This window comes from Crotalus tigris, unplaced genomic scaffold, assembly GCF_016545835.1.
Source record: "Crotalus tigris isolate CLP2741 ecotype Arizona unplaced genomic scaffold, ASM1654583v1 scf7180000018585.330925593:3314079, whole genome shotgun sequence".
In the NCBI taxonomy this organism is placed as follows: domain Eukaryota; kingdom Metazoa; phylum Chordata; class Lepidosauria; order Squamata; family Viperidae; genus Crotalus; species Crotalus tigris.
The window spans coordinates 1,755,520-1,774,062 of NW_024097088.1; the positions used below are offsets into that span (position 1 = coordinate 1,755,520).

General features: G+C 41.3%; 2 protein-coding genes across 3 annotated transcripts in view; one reads left to right on the forward strand and one right to left on the reverse strand.

The window, feature by feature from the left end:
• Positions 1 to 337: 337 nt before the first annotated feature.
• LOC120313157 (coagulation factor IX-like) lies at positions 338 to 7,245 on the reverse strand. Its single transcript, XM_039354729.1, has 7 exons — positions 7,033 to 7,245; positions 5,790 to 5,953; positions 5,136 to 5,160; positions 4,418 to 4,543; positions 3,514 to 3,698; positions 2,296 to 2,410; positions 338 to 1,339 (listed from the first exon to the last, which is right to left on the reverse strand). The coding sequence occupies exons 1-7, from the start codon at positions 7,091 to 7,093 to the stop codon at positions 795 to 797; spliced, it is 1,221 nt and encodes a 406-aa protein (XP_039210663.1). The 5' UTR covers positions 7,094 to 7,245; the 3' UTR covers positions 338 to 794.
• An 8,222-nt stretch (positions 7,246 to 15,467) lies between these two features.
• FGF13 (fibroblast growth factor 13) overlaps positions 15,468 to 18,543 on the forward strand; it is a 78,982-nt gene continuing 75,906 nt past the window's right edge. Inside the window, exon 1 of one of the 2 annotated variants that reach the window (XM_039354733.1) lies at positions 15,468 to 16,363. The gene's annotated coding sequence lies outside the window, so the exon portion shown is untranslated. The remainder of the gene's footprint in view (positions 16,364 to 18,543) is intronic. The other variant, XM_039354730.1, reaches the window with a different exon arrangement.

Genomic DNA, 18,543 nt, shown 5'->3' on the forward strand with positions numbered 1-18,543 from the left:
ATTCAGTATTCAAAGCTGCATCTTTCTAAATAAATAAATCCAAAGGATCTAGGCTGCCAATGTTCTTACAAACATATATTAAATCTATATTCTAATATGATGATTTCACTAGCACTGATAATGTTCCTAGTTGGGTAATGAAACATTTCCAAGAAAACAGCCAAGCTCAAAGAGCACCAAGGACCCCACCATCCTCCTCCTCCTCCTCCTCCTCCTCTAGTTGATGTTCCCTAGTTGGGTAATGAACCATCTGGAACAAAATCACCAAGCTCAGAGAGCACCAAGGTCTCCACAATTTCACCTTATTAAAACAGCTAGATAAGAATACATCCTTCAGTGATCTTTTTCATGTTGCCATTTATTTCTACTTTCATTATACTTCATAAACATACAAATTTCAGCATTTCAACCCATTTCTCAGGCTCATTAGCCTTTTTCTAATCCTGTGTTTTACCGTCACTTCAGCCAGGTAAGGATGTGGTGCTTAGAAAACTGATGCTGTTGTAAGGTATGAGTAGACTCATAACGATGGGATTAAAAATGGGCTTTTTAATTCTCCAAGCCAAGGGCTTTACCCACTGGGCTCTGCCACCTCTACCTTTTATTATGTTTCCAGCTAATTTCTGTGCAAATTGGAACTGATTTCAGTGAAAATAATGCCTCCCATCACCAGAATGAAGCAAGATCCATTTTCATTAAATGAAAGTGACAAAGAAATTAGGAATCATATATCTCTCCTCCCTCACATGGTCAGGAGATAATGGGAAACTGATAGACCACATTGTGCCTCTTCCTCATTGCTCCCCTCTTATCACATTGTTTATCCACTCATTATAATTTGCTATCGAAGTGAAGATACTGTATGGTTCATCCCCAGTACACTCTGCTCCACAAGTTGCTATGCCTGTTAGAAACCACGTGTTGTTCCTATCGGTAGCAAACGGAGCTCCACTGTTGCCATGATAGACCTTTTTAACAAAGGTAGGATGGCCTGCACAGAAGGTATTGGGCAAAAGTTGGCTCTCGTTCGTCTGCAGACATTTGACCTGGTCAACGTATTGGATGTCTGCACGTTGAAGGGTATTTGAGACCTTCTGTAAATAGTCGAGCTGCCACCAGCCACTCATGGTGCTTCTTCCATGCTTCAGGAGGTAATCCGTGAGTACCTTGTTCCCGATGCAAATTGGGGTGACGTATTTGTTCAGGACCAATGGTATGTTTAGCTCCAGAAGAGCTAGATCATTTTCAAATGTGGTAGCATTGTAGCTAGGATGCTGGACCGCCCTCAGGACTTGACGGAGCTGTTCAGAGTTCTCAAAGATGGCGGTGTTGTATTCTCCTGATTCAAAAGAACAATCACAAACCCATTAGATGTGTTTTCAGGCTGACCAAGCTGCATCACATCTAAGAGATGTATCTTGTACCTATAGCTGGTATCTGCAACTCAATGAGGTGGTTGCAGTGAAGGAACATGGTTTGAAATATTTTTTTTTTTTAAGGAAAAGGCATCAGGACCAGGGTTCAGATGACATGGTTGATCCACATAAGCTTCAACCCTAGGATAATTGTTCAGCCAGCAGCACATGATCATGGATAACCTGGTCAAATGGGAAGTGGGCATCTTTGACTGCTTCCCATCATCTACACTCTCCCTTTCAGCTTTAAAAATTCATGGAAACCCAGTCGCATTCAGATCAAACCATCTTAGGCAGGAGAGAGAGAGGCTTATCACCACCCCCACTATTGCTGTGGGGAGGTTCAAGAGTGAAAAGTAACAGAACAGAAAGATGGCATTCTAGGGTCAGTCCAGATGTTGCAAAGCTGTTCCAGGACTTCTTCTTTGAGTTAGCAGCACAAAAGCTGTTAACATTAGGTTAAGCTTTTCTTTTAAGCTTATACAACATGGCTGCTACTAATTATTTTGGCTACAATAATCCTCCTCTAATCTTAGTTGGATCTGGGTACAGTCACAATGTGTAATGGTCTAGGGAGACCGAGATGCAACCTAGATTAGATAAGACGGGGCATAGTCTATAGTTGCATAATGGACAGAGCAAGAAGGTCAGGAGGGACCTTTCCTAAGTTATCAGGCTGTAAAGATGACAGTGCAAGAACTGTACATTCAGACACGCAAGATTCTGTTAATGTAGCTTTACCACAAAGTAGAATTAACTTGTGGACTTCAACTCCCAGAATTCCCCAGTTAGCCAGGCTGGCTGAGGAATTCTAAGAGTTGAAGTCCATAGTTCTTAAAAGTTGCCAAGGTTGGACACCCATAGATGATTGCCTCCTTACCTGCCATGATTTTGTGAGGTTCATAGTCAAGGCAATGTGCTGCTGTGATGACCCACTTATCACTAATCAGCACCCCTTCGCAAAATCCTGTTCCCTTCAAGCTGAACAGATAAACCTGGGAGCAGATAAATTGTGTCAGATTGTGACAAATGTGCAAAGCCAGAACAAAGGATCTTCCAAAGGCTGAACATTTCCCACCCGTTAATACTTGCATTTTTCCTGGATTAAATCTCAACCTGTTTACCCTCATCCTTTCCAAGCACAATCTAGTTCTCTAGTGACTTCCCCATGTTGGCTGAGGAATTCCGGGAGTTGAAGTTCCACCTGTCTATAGAACCTGCCCATTACAATTGTAAGTCATCATGGTCATGGAGCAGACCGTCAAGTGACCGGACCATTTTTATGACCTTTTCGCAGTGGTCATGAAGGGACATTATTGTTCACAAAGCAAATCTATTGTTCGTTATTGGCTGCTTTTACCGAAAATCGCAAGTAATGCCAGCTTTCATAAAGTGCAGTCATGTGACTGCAAGACACAGTAAACAACTGTAAATCAAATTGCCAAGTGCACATGTGGTCATGTGACCTCAGAGAGGAGGGCTGGCCTTCAGAACTGGTTCATAATTACCTTTGGGGACTATCTATCATACCTTCAAACAATCACTAAGTGACCAGTTGCAAGTTGAGAACTACCTATAATTCCTCCTCTGAGAGTAATGATGTCTTTTTTAGTCTCTTAAAGGAAAATAAGAGGTGGGGCTGAGTTTGGCCTACATAACAATGACATGATAGCAATATTCCAGTATTTGAGGGGCTGCCACAAAGAAGAGGGGAACAAACTATTTTCCAAATATCAGAGGGCAGGACAAGAAACAATGGTTGGAAACTGACCAAAGAGAAAAGCAACCTGGAATTAAGGAGAAACTTCCTAACAGTGGGGACAATTAACCAATGGAACAGCTTGCCACCAGAAATCGTGGATGCTCCATCATTGGAGGTTTTTAAGAAGAGACTGGATAGTCACTTGTCTGAGATGGTATAGGTTCTCCTGCTTGAGCGGGGGGCTGGACTAGAAGACTTCCAAGGTTCTTTCCAGCTTTATTCTATTCAATTTCAACCCGAGCAACTGATCATTTTGATGTATTCTTCACAAGAAGATGTGATGCAACCCCAAGGAATGCAGAGCGTGTGATGGAACCACTACTTTAATTTGCCTACCTGCCATGGGACTTCTCCTTTCCAGCTGTTAAACTGACCCAAGTCTTGAGTAGGAATTCTCTGGAGGATAGTGTGAGCAATGTTTATCTTCTCTTGGTGGCTTTTGGTATTGACGTAGCTCTGGTCCGGTGAGACACTGGATGTTATGGCTTCTGGAAATGTAATCGTTCCACAAGAAAAGGGTCCTGGAAAGAGAAGATGAGAAACAAATTGTCCAATCACAATCTGGGTCTTGTGCATGCTTAAACAGAGTTGGAGTTGATAACCACCTGATTCTTATGGGAACGGTGCTACACAACATCCTTTCTCTGAAAGAAGGAGGCAATGGCCAAGAAGTGACATAATAGCAGTGGACATGATAGCTGTGTTGCAATATCTCAGGGGTTGCCACAAAGAAGAGGGAGTCAAGCTATTCTCCAAAGCCCCTGAAGGCAGGACAAGAAGCAACAGAAGGAAGCTAATCAAGGAGAGAAGCAACCTAGAACTAAGGAGGAATTTCCTGACAGTTAGAACAAAATCAGTGGAATATCTTGCCTCTAGAAGTTGTGAATGCTCCAAAACTGGAAGTCTTTAAGAAGAGATTGGGTAGCCATTTATCTGAAATAGTAGAGGGTTTCCTGCTTGAGCAGGTGTTTGGACTAGAAGACCTCCAAGGTCCCTTCCAACTCTGTTATTTTATATTATTCTAAGAAGGATAATGTTTGGAGATGCTTGGTCACTGTTGTGACCTATCAGAGATTCTGGCTTGGTGAGTCAAACCATCTTAGCAATGCATCTCATTGCCAAGTTGTCATACAACCACAGTCTCAATGCATCAGAGACAAAAGAGATTCTCAAATGAAAGATGATTGAGATGGGCAGCTATAGAAATGGAATGGATAAAGACATAACCCCTCAGTTTTACCTGATGGCTCGCAGGACTTCTGATCCTCTGACAGATTGTATCCATCAACACAGGAACAATCAGGCCTTCCTCTTTGCCCATTTGTACAAATCTGCTCGCAACCTCCATTGTTTACTGAGCAAACATCTTTAGTAATGAAAGGGAAAGAATAAGAATAAGAATAAGCTTATTGGGATGAGAGGGAGGCAAGGAAGTTGCTCTATCGGATACTTGGATTTGAGTCTACTTCCCCAAAATACTTTCCATCTAATGAAAATGTTCCCTGCAAGTTGGAAGAATGGAGGTCCCACACCTCTACTCCAAGAAGGTCTTTGTGCTGTGATCCTAACTCCTGTTCTCTTGTAAAGCAGGGGGTTCACCCTTGGAAACTTTAATATTTCTGGACTTCAACCTTAGAATTCCCCATCCAGGTCTTAAAGTTACCAAGGTTGGATATCTCTGGCAGAACTTAGTAGTTCCTTTGCCACTTACCTTCCAGACACCTGATGATAATTCCTGATTCTGTGACCTAAACACAGACTGGATTTTTAATCTAGGTTTTTATTTTTAGTGGAATCTAGGATTCCCACATTCTTTACCTAAAAAGGTCATGAGGGGGTGTGGCCAGCTAAAAAAATTAAGTGTTCCACAAGGAGGTGGTAGATAAGTCCAGAGTCTTCTCTGAATTGAGACCTAGATTGCCAGGTATGTGCTGATGGTTTTTTGAAGGAACACTTACCGATATATGTCTTCCAAAAGGCTACCTGAAAAAAAACAACAACATTTTATAACATTGCATTCAAATAGAAGTAGATTCGATTCTAAATTCAGACCCAAAGTTCATATATGGTAATAATCTCATCGTCTATCAGGTATACCCTGTCCCTCACCATGTCCATAAACTAGACAACAGATCTATAAGTCTCATGCTTTGAGAAGGTCCTCCTGGCCATAGAGTCTCTCCTTTGATTTCAAATCTAAATAAAGTTTCTAGACTTTATTGGTCCATATAAGTACTTAGAAGAATAAAGTGATGCCTACTGAAATTGAAGAAAGTCTTACTGGACCTGATCTTGAAGGTCCTAGACCTAGGGGATCTATTCTGCAAGCTATGCATTGATAAATTACGTAGATTCCTGAGAAAGGAAAAGATTTGGCACCCAACCATCCCAACTCGAATCAAGACCAGGAAATTCTTCTGGAAAAACCTATTTATGGCACCCTGATCAGGACAGGGATCAGAAAGGGCAAGATGGTGGCTGTGTAACAATCTGAACTGTTGATCTGCAATTACAAAATTGTTTGATTAGTAGGCATTTTGTTAGTGAAGGAGGAGGAGGAGGAAGAAGAAAGAAGGAAGTAGAAATTAAGTTCTCTTGATGCCTATAATCACCGTTTGAGCATCATCTTCAAACACTTCTCGGGCTTCTTCAAAATTGCATTTTTCCTCAAGGCATTCTCGTTCAAGATTCCCTTGAAGAAACTCTTCAAAGTGTCCAGTGTTATATCTTCTGTATCGGTGCAAGACAGAGCTTGCCTTTTGCTGATTAATAAAAACTACAGTGAGAAAAATAATGAGAGGTGATAGACACAAATGTTCTCTAGGTGAACACCCCAAAAATATCAAAAGACATTTGAGGTTTTCCAGTTTTGCTTCATAACTGTCATCCTGTTTTTTGTATATTGTTTTATCCAAAAGAACCATGCAGCCTCTTTCACACTAGCTTAGAACGGAATTCAAAAAAAGAAAATACTTAATTGGCAATATGACTACCTAATATTTTTATTTTGTTTAGCCTAACATTCACAGGAGGACTATAGATTTGTCTTTATTGAGACAAGGAACATCTTCAAACCGTATTATTTAGTTGCAAATTTCACTGATTAATATCAAAAGACTAAACTATGAAATGCAGTTGATAAAATCAAAGGCAGCTCTGCAATCTTTCACCACCTTCCCCAGGAAGATAATAATTAAACTTCCAATTTGGACTAGTGATTTTTATTGCTAGTTATCAATAGAAGAGATTTCCACAGTGGCTTGGTAATCCTTATCAACAGCAATAGTAACATAGAATACCCTAAAATGAACAGAAGGAATTCACAGAAATTTATGAAGGCTGTAATTTAGCCTTTTTGAATTAACATTTTCAGCAAATAGAATACCAATGCATTGGGATTCATTGCAGTGTAAACTCCTTATAAAAAATCCAAATTCTATTTGAAATATACATTTGGGACGACTAATTCCATTATTATAAATGTTATTCTCATTTTTTAAATTGGTATTTGTTCGTATAACAGCATGTTTTAATAATCTGTTTCTTTTTCCATTTTTATTTCCCAAATCTACACTTTATGGGTTGGATATGCAAAGGCCACATAAATCAAATAAGTAGAAAAGGTTTAGGGTTGCAAATCTAATTTATACACGGTGACTTGGGAGCAAGTTCCATTTAAGCAACTATGCATAAAGTTGCAGTTGCAATGAAAGGGCGTTGTTTTGTCTATCCGATATCTGTGCTGTCTTTAGAAGCTTTAAGCTAAACTCATTTCCAGTGGCTTCTTCCTTAATTGATGACCGAACCAGGCTTTCATCTTCAGCCGAAAGAAACTTAGCTGAAAAGGGAACCAACCTGCACAGTCCGAGAGGCATCCCAGCAATCCGAGGATCAAGGCAAAGCAGCGGTGAGCCATTTTCTTTCAACTTCAGACCAGCTTTGCTAATGTCACATGAATGGGCACCTCTGGATCATTCGTTCCAAAGTGCAAGTACATATTTGTTTTGAGCTTAACACAGAGGTCATCTTTTCCCTCAAGGTCCTTCCGTGGGCTTTTCCAGTTGCATAACATCAGTCTAAACAAGATGCATTAGCTTCTGTAGGACATCACCCTGCTAAAAGGGATTTTTAAAAGGGGTTTTCCCATCCAGTCATGCCCATGAAGACTATACGGGTCAATAACTGGTTCTCCCATTTCATAAGCATGTTGATGGACATCCCAAAGGTGCTTTTTAAAAAAAGACAACTGGACTTTCTTGGTTTGTTTCTTTGAAAATGTTTCACTTCTCATCCCAGAAGCGAAGAAGCCAAACATTTTCAAAGAAAAAAAATCAAGAAAATCCAGTTTTGAAAAAAGCACCTTGGGGACAACCATATCCTGGACGATTGAGAATCTCCATAGACAGGTTGATGGACCTATTCTACCATTTGATTGTGGTATAGGAGGAGGGTGGGAACTGAAGACCAAAACTTCTGAAAGACAGCGAGTTCCCTTATATCTAGCTCATGTTTCTCGGTGATTTGCACTAATTCAGTTAAAGTAATCTTGGCCTAGCACTCTCCAAACAAAAATAAATAAATGCAAAACCAGCTTTGAGAGGTCTCTATTCATAAGCCCTTTCCCTTGTTGAATGATACCAAGGCAGCTAAAAGATGAGTAAATACTGTGAGTAATTAATCAAGCTGGCAGATCCTGCTGGCATGCTAATTATGTTCTCAATGGTTAAAAAAGCACTTAAATGTATTTTAAGTCTGGGCAGCATTAACCGAAGCATTGTATCCAGATCACTACAAATTCCGTTGTAGTCCGTGATTGTTGGAATGCACTTGGAGGCTGGGATCCAGGTCCTCTAAAAAGGGTACAGCGAAGTCAAAAGTTATTAGGAAGTCTGGAACCCAAGGCCTATGAGGAACAGCTGAGGTCATTGGGATATTTAGTATATAAAAGAGAAGAGTGCCTGTGTTGCAAAGAAATATTTATTTTTATTCATTTCATCTCTCAGTGTTTTGTTTTGAGAATTCAGATGGATGGATGGAATTCTAATGATAATATAATATATTCTATATTCTAGAACATAGAATATCAGAGGTGGAAGGGACCTTGGAGGTCTTCTAGTCCAACCCCCTGCTCAAGCAGGAGACCCTATATCATTTCAGACAAGTGGCTGTCCAGTCTCTTCTTAAAAACCTCCCGTGTTGGAGCACCCACAGCTTCTGAAGGCAAGCCGTTCTACTGATTGATTGTTCTCAGTGATAGGAAATTTTTATTTGGTTCTTGAAAGACCAAACAAAAGTTTCTTTGTTGATTCATTTTTAGTTATATAAGCATATCCAAGCATGTTTTTTCTGGTAAGCAGTATTCTTGATTTGTTTCTGGTTTCTTTCAAGATAATTTGATTTCTGGCCTCAGCAATTGACAACTACAATGAATCAAGCCAAAAAAATAAGATTTGATGTAGGATAATGGTGCCAATGAAAGGGATCTGGAATGAAAGGGTAACACAATGTAAGCAGGAAAAATAGATATAGTCTCAAGTAATAAAAGAGGAAGATGCCAACTGAAATCCAAGGATGGACAACAGATGGCCCTTCCATCCATCCACTACTAAACGTGATTATCTTGACTGCCTGTTCTGGTTCCTGTCCTTGAGTCCTTTCCAATTTCATATTGCAAACTTTTTAGATCAGATTCAGAAACTCTGAGCAGTTTTTTGGTCAAAAGTGGGTCAGGTTTCATTCTCCTTGGTGGTACTAGGGAACTCATAGCAATTTGTTCTAATCAAGAGCTGATGAAGCAGTTTGCAGTCAGACAAAAATTCCTCCTAAACATCTCCTTCAGCGCCAGTTGATCTGGACCAATATTTCAAAATATGTTTTGCTTCTCAAATTCTCCTCCAAAGTTGGGACTTCTAACTCTGGCATCCATAATTATGCGATCCATAATCCACCTCCAATGTACACCCACCATATTCTAAATCTGGATTCGTACAACAGTAAAGTTACAGTCCCTGGGCTGATTGAAGTCTTTCCCCTGTGAATTCTTCCCTCTTTCTACGTAATCCTTTTGCAGATTGGGGTGCCTGCTAAGCCAATTCAATGCAGCATGGTGCATGAGTTGAGAGATTGAATATTTCTGGCTTTTTCAATCTCTCAACTCATGCACCATGCTGCATTGAATTGGCTTAGCAGGCACCCAAATCTGCAAAAGGATTACATGGAAAGAGGGAAGAATTGAATTATTTCTGGCTTTTTTTTTTCCTGAGACATTGTTGTTAGGAATTCTTGAAAATAACGTTAGTAAAGAAGATATATATTTATTCACTCATGTGGTTACAGCAGCAAGAATTGTATTCGCTCAAAATTGGAAAGCTACGGCTATACCTAGTGAGGAAATCTTAATTCATAAAATTATGCACTGCGTAGAATTAGATAGGTTAACTAAGAGACTCAAAACTCAGGATGAAATGGATTTTTACCAAATTTGGAATAAATTTTATAGATGGTGAGGGGAAAATATGGAAATCATTGTAATGAGATAAATTAAGATTGAGATTAGAGTGATGTTATTGTAAAGATTTTTTTCTTATATTAGTAGTTAATTGTGAATATGAACTGTGATGTATGTCAAATCTGATTTACCATGTTCAATGTTTTTAATTTTTTGTTATTCAATAAAAAATATTTTAAAAAAAATATTTCTGGCTTTTTCGCTCCTATTACTGTATATTGCAAATGAGTTGCACCGGCTCAGTTTTGAATAACGAAGATCATCCGAGCAGTGAAGCACCTTAGGTACAAAAGGTTAGTGCTTCTCACCAATACAAGGACAAGCAAGAAGGCAAATGAGGAATTCTTATGGAGGTGCAGAAAGACAGGAAGGTGCGTCTTCTTTTCCCCTCCCCCCCCAAAGGTGGCACCTGAGTCTAATTAGCCTGCAGAAAAATGTGTGGTTGTGGGTTTGCTTCAAGACACACGTGCGCACACGCTCATAAAAATCTCACACTGTTTTGTCTGAGTCTCAAGAGTCTCAGCAGGAAGGTAATATAACACCTGTTTTTACACCTGTAACCAGGAACAGATTAAAATCGCACTGCGACAGACACTGCGAATCTCATCAAAAGAGCAAAATGATAAAACCAGGTTCTGGCATGGGCTCATTGTCTCTTCAACGGAGGGGGTTTTTTTTCCTGCCTTCTCAAAATTCCTACCTGTTATGAAGCCTGGCTAACTTCATTGTCCCATAATGCTGCCTTTCAATTATTTACCTCTCTGTGGGTTGTTTTTTCTTTCTCTCTCTATTCAAAAGGGCTCGGCTCTCCCGCCTTCCCGCTTCTTCAGGAAAAAGAAGCAAAAGGTTCATATTCTTCACATCACCAGCTCTGTCGTCCTCCTTGAATGGACAGCAGAACTAGAAGAGGGAAGATATGGAGCAAAAAGTTATTCTTAATCCCCTCGTTGTATCCCAATAAATCTTAGCCTTCTTACCTGGAGGAAGATGTTGGAAAGAACATGGAGAAGAGCTAAACCTTCTGCCACACAGAAGGCTTTGTGAGTATACACAACACAGTGAATTGAAAACAGGATCACTGATGATGTTACCTAGTTTGGGTAATGAAATGTCTGCAAGAAAACAACCAAACTCAGAGAGCTCCAAGGACCCATAGTCGTCTTCCTCCTCCTCCTCCTCCTCCTCCTCCTCCTCCTCCTCCTCCTCCAAACAGACAACAGTCTTTCCAGAATCTTTTTTTTTTCAGAATGTTTTCCCGAGGGTCAGCCCCGAAATTGGCTGGGCAGTCTCAGCATTGAAATCCCCACCAATGTTTTCCCCCATTGCAGAGTGGAGGTGAGTGGCGGACAGTGATTAAAAAAACACAATAAACAAAACCTTCCTAGAGTTTTCTGCATCACTCAGGCATGCAGAAAATGATGTTTGTAGATATTGGTGGCCAATGTTACCATACATAGACAGATTTAAATAACAGCAGTGGGCTATTTATAGCATCGCTGCAGGCACCTTTCCAACATATCACTCCCACCCCGGCATCCTTGTCTGTTGTTAAATAGCTTATCAAAATTAAATAAATAACAGCCACAGCAACTGCTGGAAAATGAGGTTTCTCCTCTTGGTTTCCATGACATCCAGTCCATTGTCTTTCACATCCCAGATGGAATTACAGACCAGCCTGTGGGACAGAGAGAGTTTCTTGGCCATTCCTAGGGTTGAAATGGTTTATATTGCAACCTCAGGATGAGTGCCTTTTGTTTAAAACACCCTCCCAGGTTTCCCCTCCCCCAAATAATGTTTATAGATCTTTTTTTGTTTTAAGAAGCTCTTGCCTATTTTTAGAAGTAGTGGCTCAGTTGAAGCCAACACTGTTACAGAAGTGAACTGGATCCCCCACTGGGGAAATCTGAGATTTCTTTGGGATGATCACAGTGCAAAGCTGGTTAATTAATCCGGTACCTCTAATCAAATCTGGAAAACACTGCATTTACGTAAAAGAAAGAGCACTTCTACCTACTCCCACCTCCATCAAATAATTTAATAATAACTGCCACCAGTTTGTCGAAGGTACAGTAGATGTGGCTCACTCAACAAAGAAGGAGACCAAATCAATAGCTCATCAGCATGCAACACTCAGATGAGCAGAGATTAACAGGAAGATTAACATTAGACCAATAATCAAGCAGGGAACAATACCCCAATTAAGGACCTACCAACTCTGACAAACCACCAAGCAAGAAATCATAGCTAATAAAGGAACCAGCAAGAACATTCTCACCAACACTCAGGGCAAGCCACTGGTGTATAAGTAGAAAACAAACCCCACTCGCTTCTAACACTGATGTCACCATGAAATGTCTGCAAGAAAGTCACCAAGTTCAGAGAGCACCAAGGACCCCACACTCCTCCTTCTCTCCACAAAACCTACTCCTTTCTAGCACCGATGATGTTACCTAGTTGGATACTGAAACATCTTCAAAAAAGCCACCTCAGAGAGCACCAAGGGCCCCACAGTCCTCCTCCTCCTCCTCCTCCTCCTCCTCCTCCTCCTCCTTCTCCTCCTCCACCTCCACCTCCACCTCCTCCTCTCCACAAAAACCATTCCCTTCTAGCACTGGTGATGTCACCTAGTTGGGCCATGAAATGTCTGCAAGTAGACCACCAAGCTCAGAGCATCAAGGACCCCACTTTCAAATCATCTGAGGACATAAAGAAGGCCACAGGGGCAGAGAGTCAGAAAGGAAATGTTTACTACATCACAAGAGTTCTTACAGCTGAGAAATAAGTGTTTGTTTAAGCTCAGCACATGGAGGCTGAGACAGCCAAGGGACCATGTTGTGACAAATCAATGATACAAATTCCTTGGATTTTCAGAGCAAAGAATAAACACCAGCTGCGTGGGGTGAAGGAAGATGGTTGTTCCAATCAACTCCCGGGGGAGCTCTTTAGCACACCTCAAGCAATTATGGGTCAGCAAAGCTTAGATTAAACTGGATTTCCCTGCTGTGGATTTAAAAAAGATTTCCTTCCCATTCTTAAGAGATTAATCGGAGCTTTTTGGAAACAGTCTTCCAGAGCTGTGCTTTGAATTGTCCAAGGTAGATATGACCCACACACCATCCTTCTAACATTTTGCAGAGGCTTATGGAGATGTGCTTGCAACAGTCCCAAACTTTTAACAAATTAACATTCCAAGTCTTCCTTGTCAGACTTCGATGTTCCTATCATGTACTTGTAGAACATCAAGTACTTGGGAAGGCCACACTTGGAATCCTGTGTCCAGTTTTGGTCACCATGATACAAGAAAGATATTGAGACTATAGAAAGGGTGCAAAGAAGAGCAACAAAGATGATCAGGGACTGGAGGCTAAAACATATAAGGAACGGTTGCTGGAATTGGGTATGACTACTTTAATGAAAAGAAGGACCAGGGGTGACATGATAGCAGTGTTCCAATATCTCAGGGGCTGCCCCAAAGAAGAGGAAGTCAAGCTATTCTCCAAAGCACCAGAAGGCAGGACAAGAAGCAACCGATAGAAAATAATCAAAGACAGAAGCAACCTAAAAGTAAAGAGAAATTTCCTAACAGTGAGAACAATTAACAGTGGAACAAGTTGCCTCCAGATGTTGTGGCTGCTCCAACACTGGAAGTTTTTAAAAAGAGATTGGACTTTGTCTGAAATGGTGTAGGGTTTTCTGCCTGAGCAAGGAGTTGGACTATCGTAGAAGACTTCCAAGGCCCCTTCCAACTGTTATACTTTATAAAACATTGATTAAAGATGGGTGAATGTATTGATTTCAGTGTCTCTTTTTCTTGCAGGCCTATCCATTTTAGCTTCTGGCTCTTTCTTCTTTTTCCCTTCATTCCTACATTTGCCTTCCATATTTCAATGTATACATTTCCACAGTGAAATACCCTACCCTTCCACAAGCAAACTTCATTCACTCCCAAATCTATGGGGTGCATGCTGTTTTCAGAGAATAAAAAAAGAAGTAAAGGAGTCTTTGCGGTTTTCAGTCCGCTAATCATTGCTGACTATAGGTGGTGCTTATCTCCAGCGCTGTCCAAAAACATTTCCACGGTCACGTGGCCAGCATGATGTCACAGAGCATTGTTACCAAAGTGGTACCTATTTGTCTAGTCCAGGGGTAGGCAACCTTGGCTCTTTTATGGCTCGTGGACTTCAACTCCCAGAATTCCTGAGCCAGGAATTCTGGGAGTTGAAGTCCACAAGCCATAGAAAAGCCAAGATTGCCTACCCCTGGACTAGTCACATCTGTAATGCTTTCAAACTGCTAGATGGGCAGGAGCTGAGGCAAGGACGGGAGCTCACCCCTGTCTGTGGTGCTTGGGTCTCAAACCTGGGTTGCCTGCTCTCCAGCCAATAAGCCACCTTTTCTGCTCTTTTGGAGAATAGAATTGCTTTTAAAAGACCAAATAGAATCCTATTTCTGTGTCTCACGTACATCAGAAGACTTTTGCTTGACTTGTCAGTTCCTAAAAAATTCAACGGAATTTAAATTGCTCTGATTTGCCGGCACTAGCCGGCAGGGTGTTGCTTCTCAATCTGTTAAATATTTTGTTACAGCAGTGCCAGGGAATGTTGTAATGAAAAAGAGATAGTAATGAGACAAATGGAGTAGTTGTGTAACGATTTATTAACTGAAGGAAGGGAAAGTTCTTTTACTGGGAGCCAAGTGAGAATTTTTGAAAGGGTTGTAGGAGACCGAGAACTAAGGAAAAACTTCCTGACAGTGAGAACAATTAACGAGTGGAACTTCTTGCCTCCAGAAGTTATGAGTGCTCCATCATTGGAGGTTTTTAAGAAGAGCTTGGACAACCATTTATCTGAAACAGTTATAGGGTCTCCTGCTTTGGCAGGGGGTTGGACTAGATGACCTCCAAGGTCCCTTCCAACTACATTATTCTGGTATTTTGTTATGATCACAGAGCATAGAATGGTGGAGTTGGAAGGGCCCACAAAAATCATCCAGTCTAGTCTTTCCCAACCTTGTGTGTGGACTTCAGTTCCTAGAATAGCCCATCCATTTTTTCTTTGTTCCTCCTCTTCTGCAGCTACCAAGCATAAATTCACAAACTTCCATACGAACGAGAAAAGAACTTTATTTTTTTTTAAAAAAAAATATGTGGGAAATATACCAACCAAATGAAGCCAATGTGTTAATTTCAGTCTTTGTCCATTTTCCCTCCAGGATTTATCACTGAACTCTCTTTTTAGTAACTTCACACTAAAGGGGTGTACATTCTTTTAATCATGTGGTACATTTTGGCCATATTCTCCCAAAACCTGCATTTTGGCGATAAGGATTGTTGTTGAAATTTGCATTTGGGAAGTCAGAGAAATGCGATTTCAAACGACTGCGGGTGGATTCTGCTTCTCGGCCTACAGACAAGTCTCTGCTCCTTGTGAATGCTTGCAATGCCTTTAGTTTTTAAACTGGAGGAGGAGAAAAATCACCCCACCTTTTCCCTCCAGGATTTGCAGTCTTCACAAGGATCTGGCTGGTTCCAAGAATGAGCCTGGATCATCACAAGCCTCCCCAACCTCTAAATTCCTTCCCTGCCAATATGTTTGGCATACACCTGTTGGCAAGTTCGCCTGTCTGCGTCACACATGGGGTTGGATTACAGTCAGGAATTGACCAAGATTTGTTGCCTCTTAACCCTTGGCAGATGTAGCTCTGGTTATTTCTCTGAGTCAGAGAAAAGGTTTGGACTGGGGGAGGGGGCGCATTTTCAGAGGGGCATTTCCTATGGAGGGGATCTTCCTCCACCACCAAGTAGAGGGATAGTTTACTGCAGTCTGAAGACCCAAAAGTGTCTCTGGATCCAAAAGTGCCAATGGTCTGGGCACCCGATCCCTGGCCAGACAATCTTGGCCAAAACACAGATTTCTTCAAATCCCGGTCCTTCTGATGATGATGGTTTATTTTGAGCCTTTGGTTTTTGAAGCCTGTTAACATCACCTGTTGGAAACGGGAGGGCTGTTCTAGCTGAGATAAAGCTGGAATTTCGGAGAGTTCCTGCTGCTGCCTCAAATGCCTAGCGGAACGATGGGGGACGAGTCTGTGAAAAATAATGTCGTAAGTGAGAATGACGATGACTAGCATCTAGAAGAAAAAAAAAGACAAGGCCTGAGGTTTGTCTCTCTTTCGCTGTCTGTACCTCCCCAGTGTATTCCGAGTGCTTGAAGAGGTTGCCTTGAAGCTGTAAAATGAGACGATCGCAGCTGCTCTTCCAGGCACCTTCTGGCAGGGCAATTCTGGAAGCCAAAACAGCTTGGAGAATTCTGTTTCGCTAAAAATAACAGGAAGAAGCACCCTGTGAGTAGTCACTTCTTTGCCTGGAAGCAACAGGTCTCCAGATTGGACCCCCCAACCCTTCACCAATTTGGGGAAGAGAACAAAGCTTCCATCCCATCGTTCTTCTCGGCGGCCTCCTGAACTGGAGATTGCTGGGATTATTTTCTGCAGCCCAAATCTCAGGGGAAGCCAGGAGGCGATATTGAAGATCCAGGGTTGATGCTTCTTGTATTCATGGACAACGAGCCAGAAAGAAGCGTGGCATGGATTAATCCAGGATTTTTCTAAAACCTACGGTGGTCTTTGAGAACAAAGACTAGCCTCACAACTTTCAGCTCTCCTCTTTCTCTGATTAAGGTAGGTGGCAGCAATAATTAAGAGGGTGGGGGCAATTGGACATCTCCTTATAGTGTGAAAGAGTCCCGTGATTATAATTTCAACGGATGGAAGCCAGCTCCATAACGGGAACTCTTAAGTTACATTTCCCCTATGCAATCAGAACATTTGATCATGAAGGTCATCTTGAGTTGGACAACCACATAAATTTGTTTAATAAGTTTAGCACCCAGAAAGAGGAAGAACCTCTCCCTATTTACTTTCTCCAAACTTGGCTTCTTGGTCTCTTCATCTTTTTCCCTCAAAGCAGAAAGGATGCTTTTCTTTTGAAAGGAAAGAGTCTCAACCCACCTTCTTTAGTTCTTTCTCACAAATATTTAGCCTCCTTTGTCCCTCAGTTTTCCCAAGGGAACAGCCCTAGCCTTCCTAGTGTTTGTCAACAATAACCCTACTCAGGCAGTAAAAATAATACATGACCATATTGGAAAACTCTGCAAAACTGGAGAACGGCCAGCAACGAGAAGATGAGAGTTTGCTATCTCTTGACGCCCTTTTGCCTGAAATTCTGAGAACGTCTATCTACCTTTTTGAAAATATAAATCCTTCCAGAAATATTTCTTGCATTCTTCCTGCATTGGAGATTTGGGCTTTCTGGTTAAGCAAGACACATCTGTCTTGGCTGTCTTATATCTTCTGAGGAGCAAATTAAGCTTAAAACCATAATAATATGGTTACTTGTTTTTTTGTGTGTGTGTGTTTTTTTTTTTTGTATTTTTAAACTCTCCTCCAATAAAGGAAAATATTTGAAATGAGGGGTGCTTGGTGCTCTCTGAGCTTGCTTGTTTTCTTGTAGATGTTTCATTACCCAAACTAGGAAACATCACTAGTCATTAGCACATGATGTTACCTAGTTTGGGTCATGAAACGTCTGCAAGAAAACAAGCAAGCTCAGAGAGCACCAAGGACCCCTCAAACTCTCTTCCGGCTCAGGGTTGAGAATCCCCTCCAACTAATTTTATCCTCAAAACAGCCCTGAATAATCTGTGGTTAGTCAAAGGGTTCTGATTGCTTTCATCGCAAAACATCTGTGCTGGGAGTCAGATCAACAGGTCCTTGTGGACAATGGTATATCCAGCTATGTTTAGATACTGAATTATCAGTGAGAGAACGACTGAAGAAAATACTTAGCCATAACAAGCAGTGTGGTACAACTCTTCAGTTTTCATTCCTGTATAATGTACAGGGAGTAATGACTCTTCTTGAAACTCAGTATGAATATTTAGATCACAAGATGGTTGAATTACAGCCAGCTTGGAGCCAAAGTCAATGTGGTGTTTGGGGAGGGAGGGAGGGAGGGAGGGAGGGAGGGAGGGAGGGAGGAAAAGTCCAGATTTCCAAAAGTCAGCATCAAGAAAGGCATAATCTTATATCTTCTTTTCCTACTGTAGAAGAAATCCTCGGAAGTGTATCAGGTTATCCTGACATACGGAGGTGGACATATGTTATTAAACTGCAAAACCAAATTTATAACTGGAGGAAGGGAGGTTGCATGTTCGTGCTGATTTGTAGGCACCACAGCTCCACAGCTTCATATCAGCTGCCCCCAAAAGTCCAGATGGACAAGGTGACCTTCCCTGAAACAGAGGCCCACCATCAAAAGCTGTAATGAAGCCCTCAAAGGCTCAGGTGTGGTCTTTGGTGGCTTCCAGAACTCTTCCTGAATGGCAAAGAAAGCTATTAAACACATGCATAAAGAGGAATTTGATTAACTATATTTAATTTGAATTAAGCATCAAGCCACATGAAATCCACTGTTGTTTTTCCCCCTGGCGCCAGCTGTCCCTTTTGAGAATATGGCTTTCAACACATCATTTAAGGACACATCACACCACTCAATCCAGATCACATTGCACCCTCTGCCCTTGAAAACAGTTTAGCCTATCCCCAAATTTGAGGAGAATCAGGACTGTCCCTTTCCCATTGGACAAAGATGGGAAGACCAAGATGAAGCTCTTCCTCCTGTGAAATTCCTGGAGAGCCAACAGAAGAAATTTCTCTACCATCCTTGGAAATCTTTCAAGATGATGTTCCTACTTTTCTTGGCTGATTTGGAAAAACAGAGTTGGTTATACTTAGGTGGAATATACCAGAACATTTCAGAAGTCTAGACTGGGATGTTGAAAATTATCCTGGAAGAAGAT

Bases quoted from the DNA above. Each gene is read 5' to 3' on its own strand.
- LOC120313157 (XM_039354729.1), bottom strand. From the start codon at position 7,093: ATGGCTCACCGCTGCTTTGCCTTGATCCTCGGATTGCTGGGATGCCTC. The intron at 2,411-3,513 runs GTAGGCAAATTA...ATCTGCTCCCAG, and splicing joins AAGGAGAAGTCCCATGGCAG to GTTTATCTGTTCAGCTTGAA. The intron at 1,340-2,295 runs GTAAGGAGGCAA...CTTTTGAATCAG, and splicing joins ACCTCACAAAATCATGGCAG to GAGAATACAACACCGCCATC.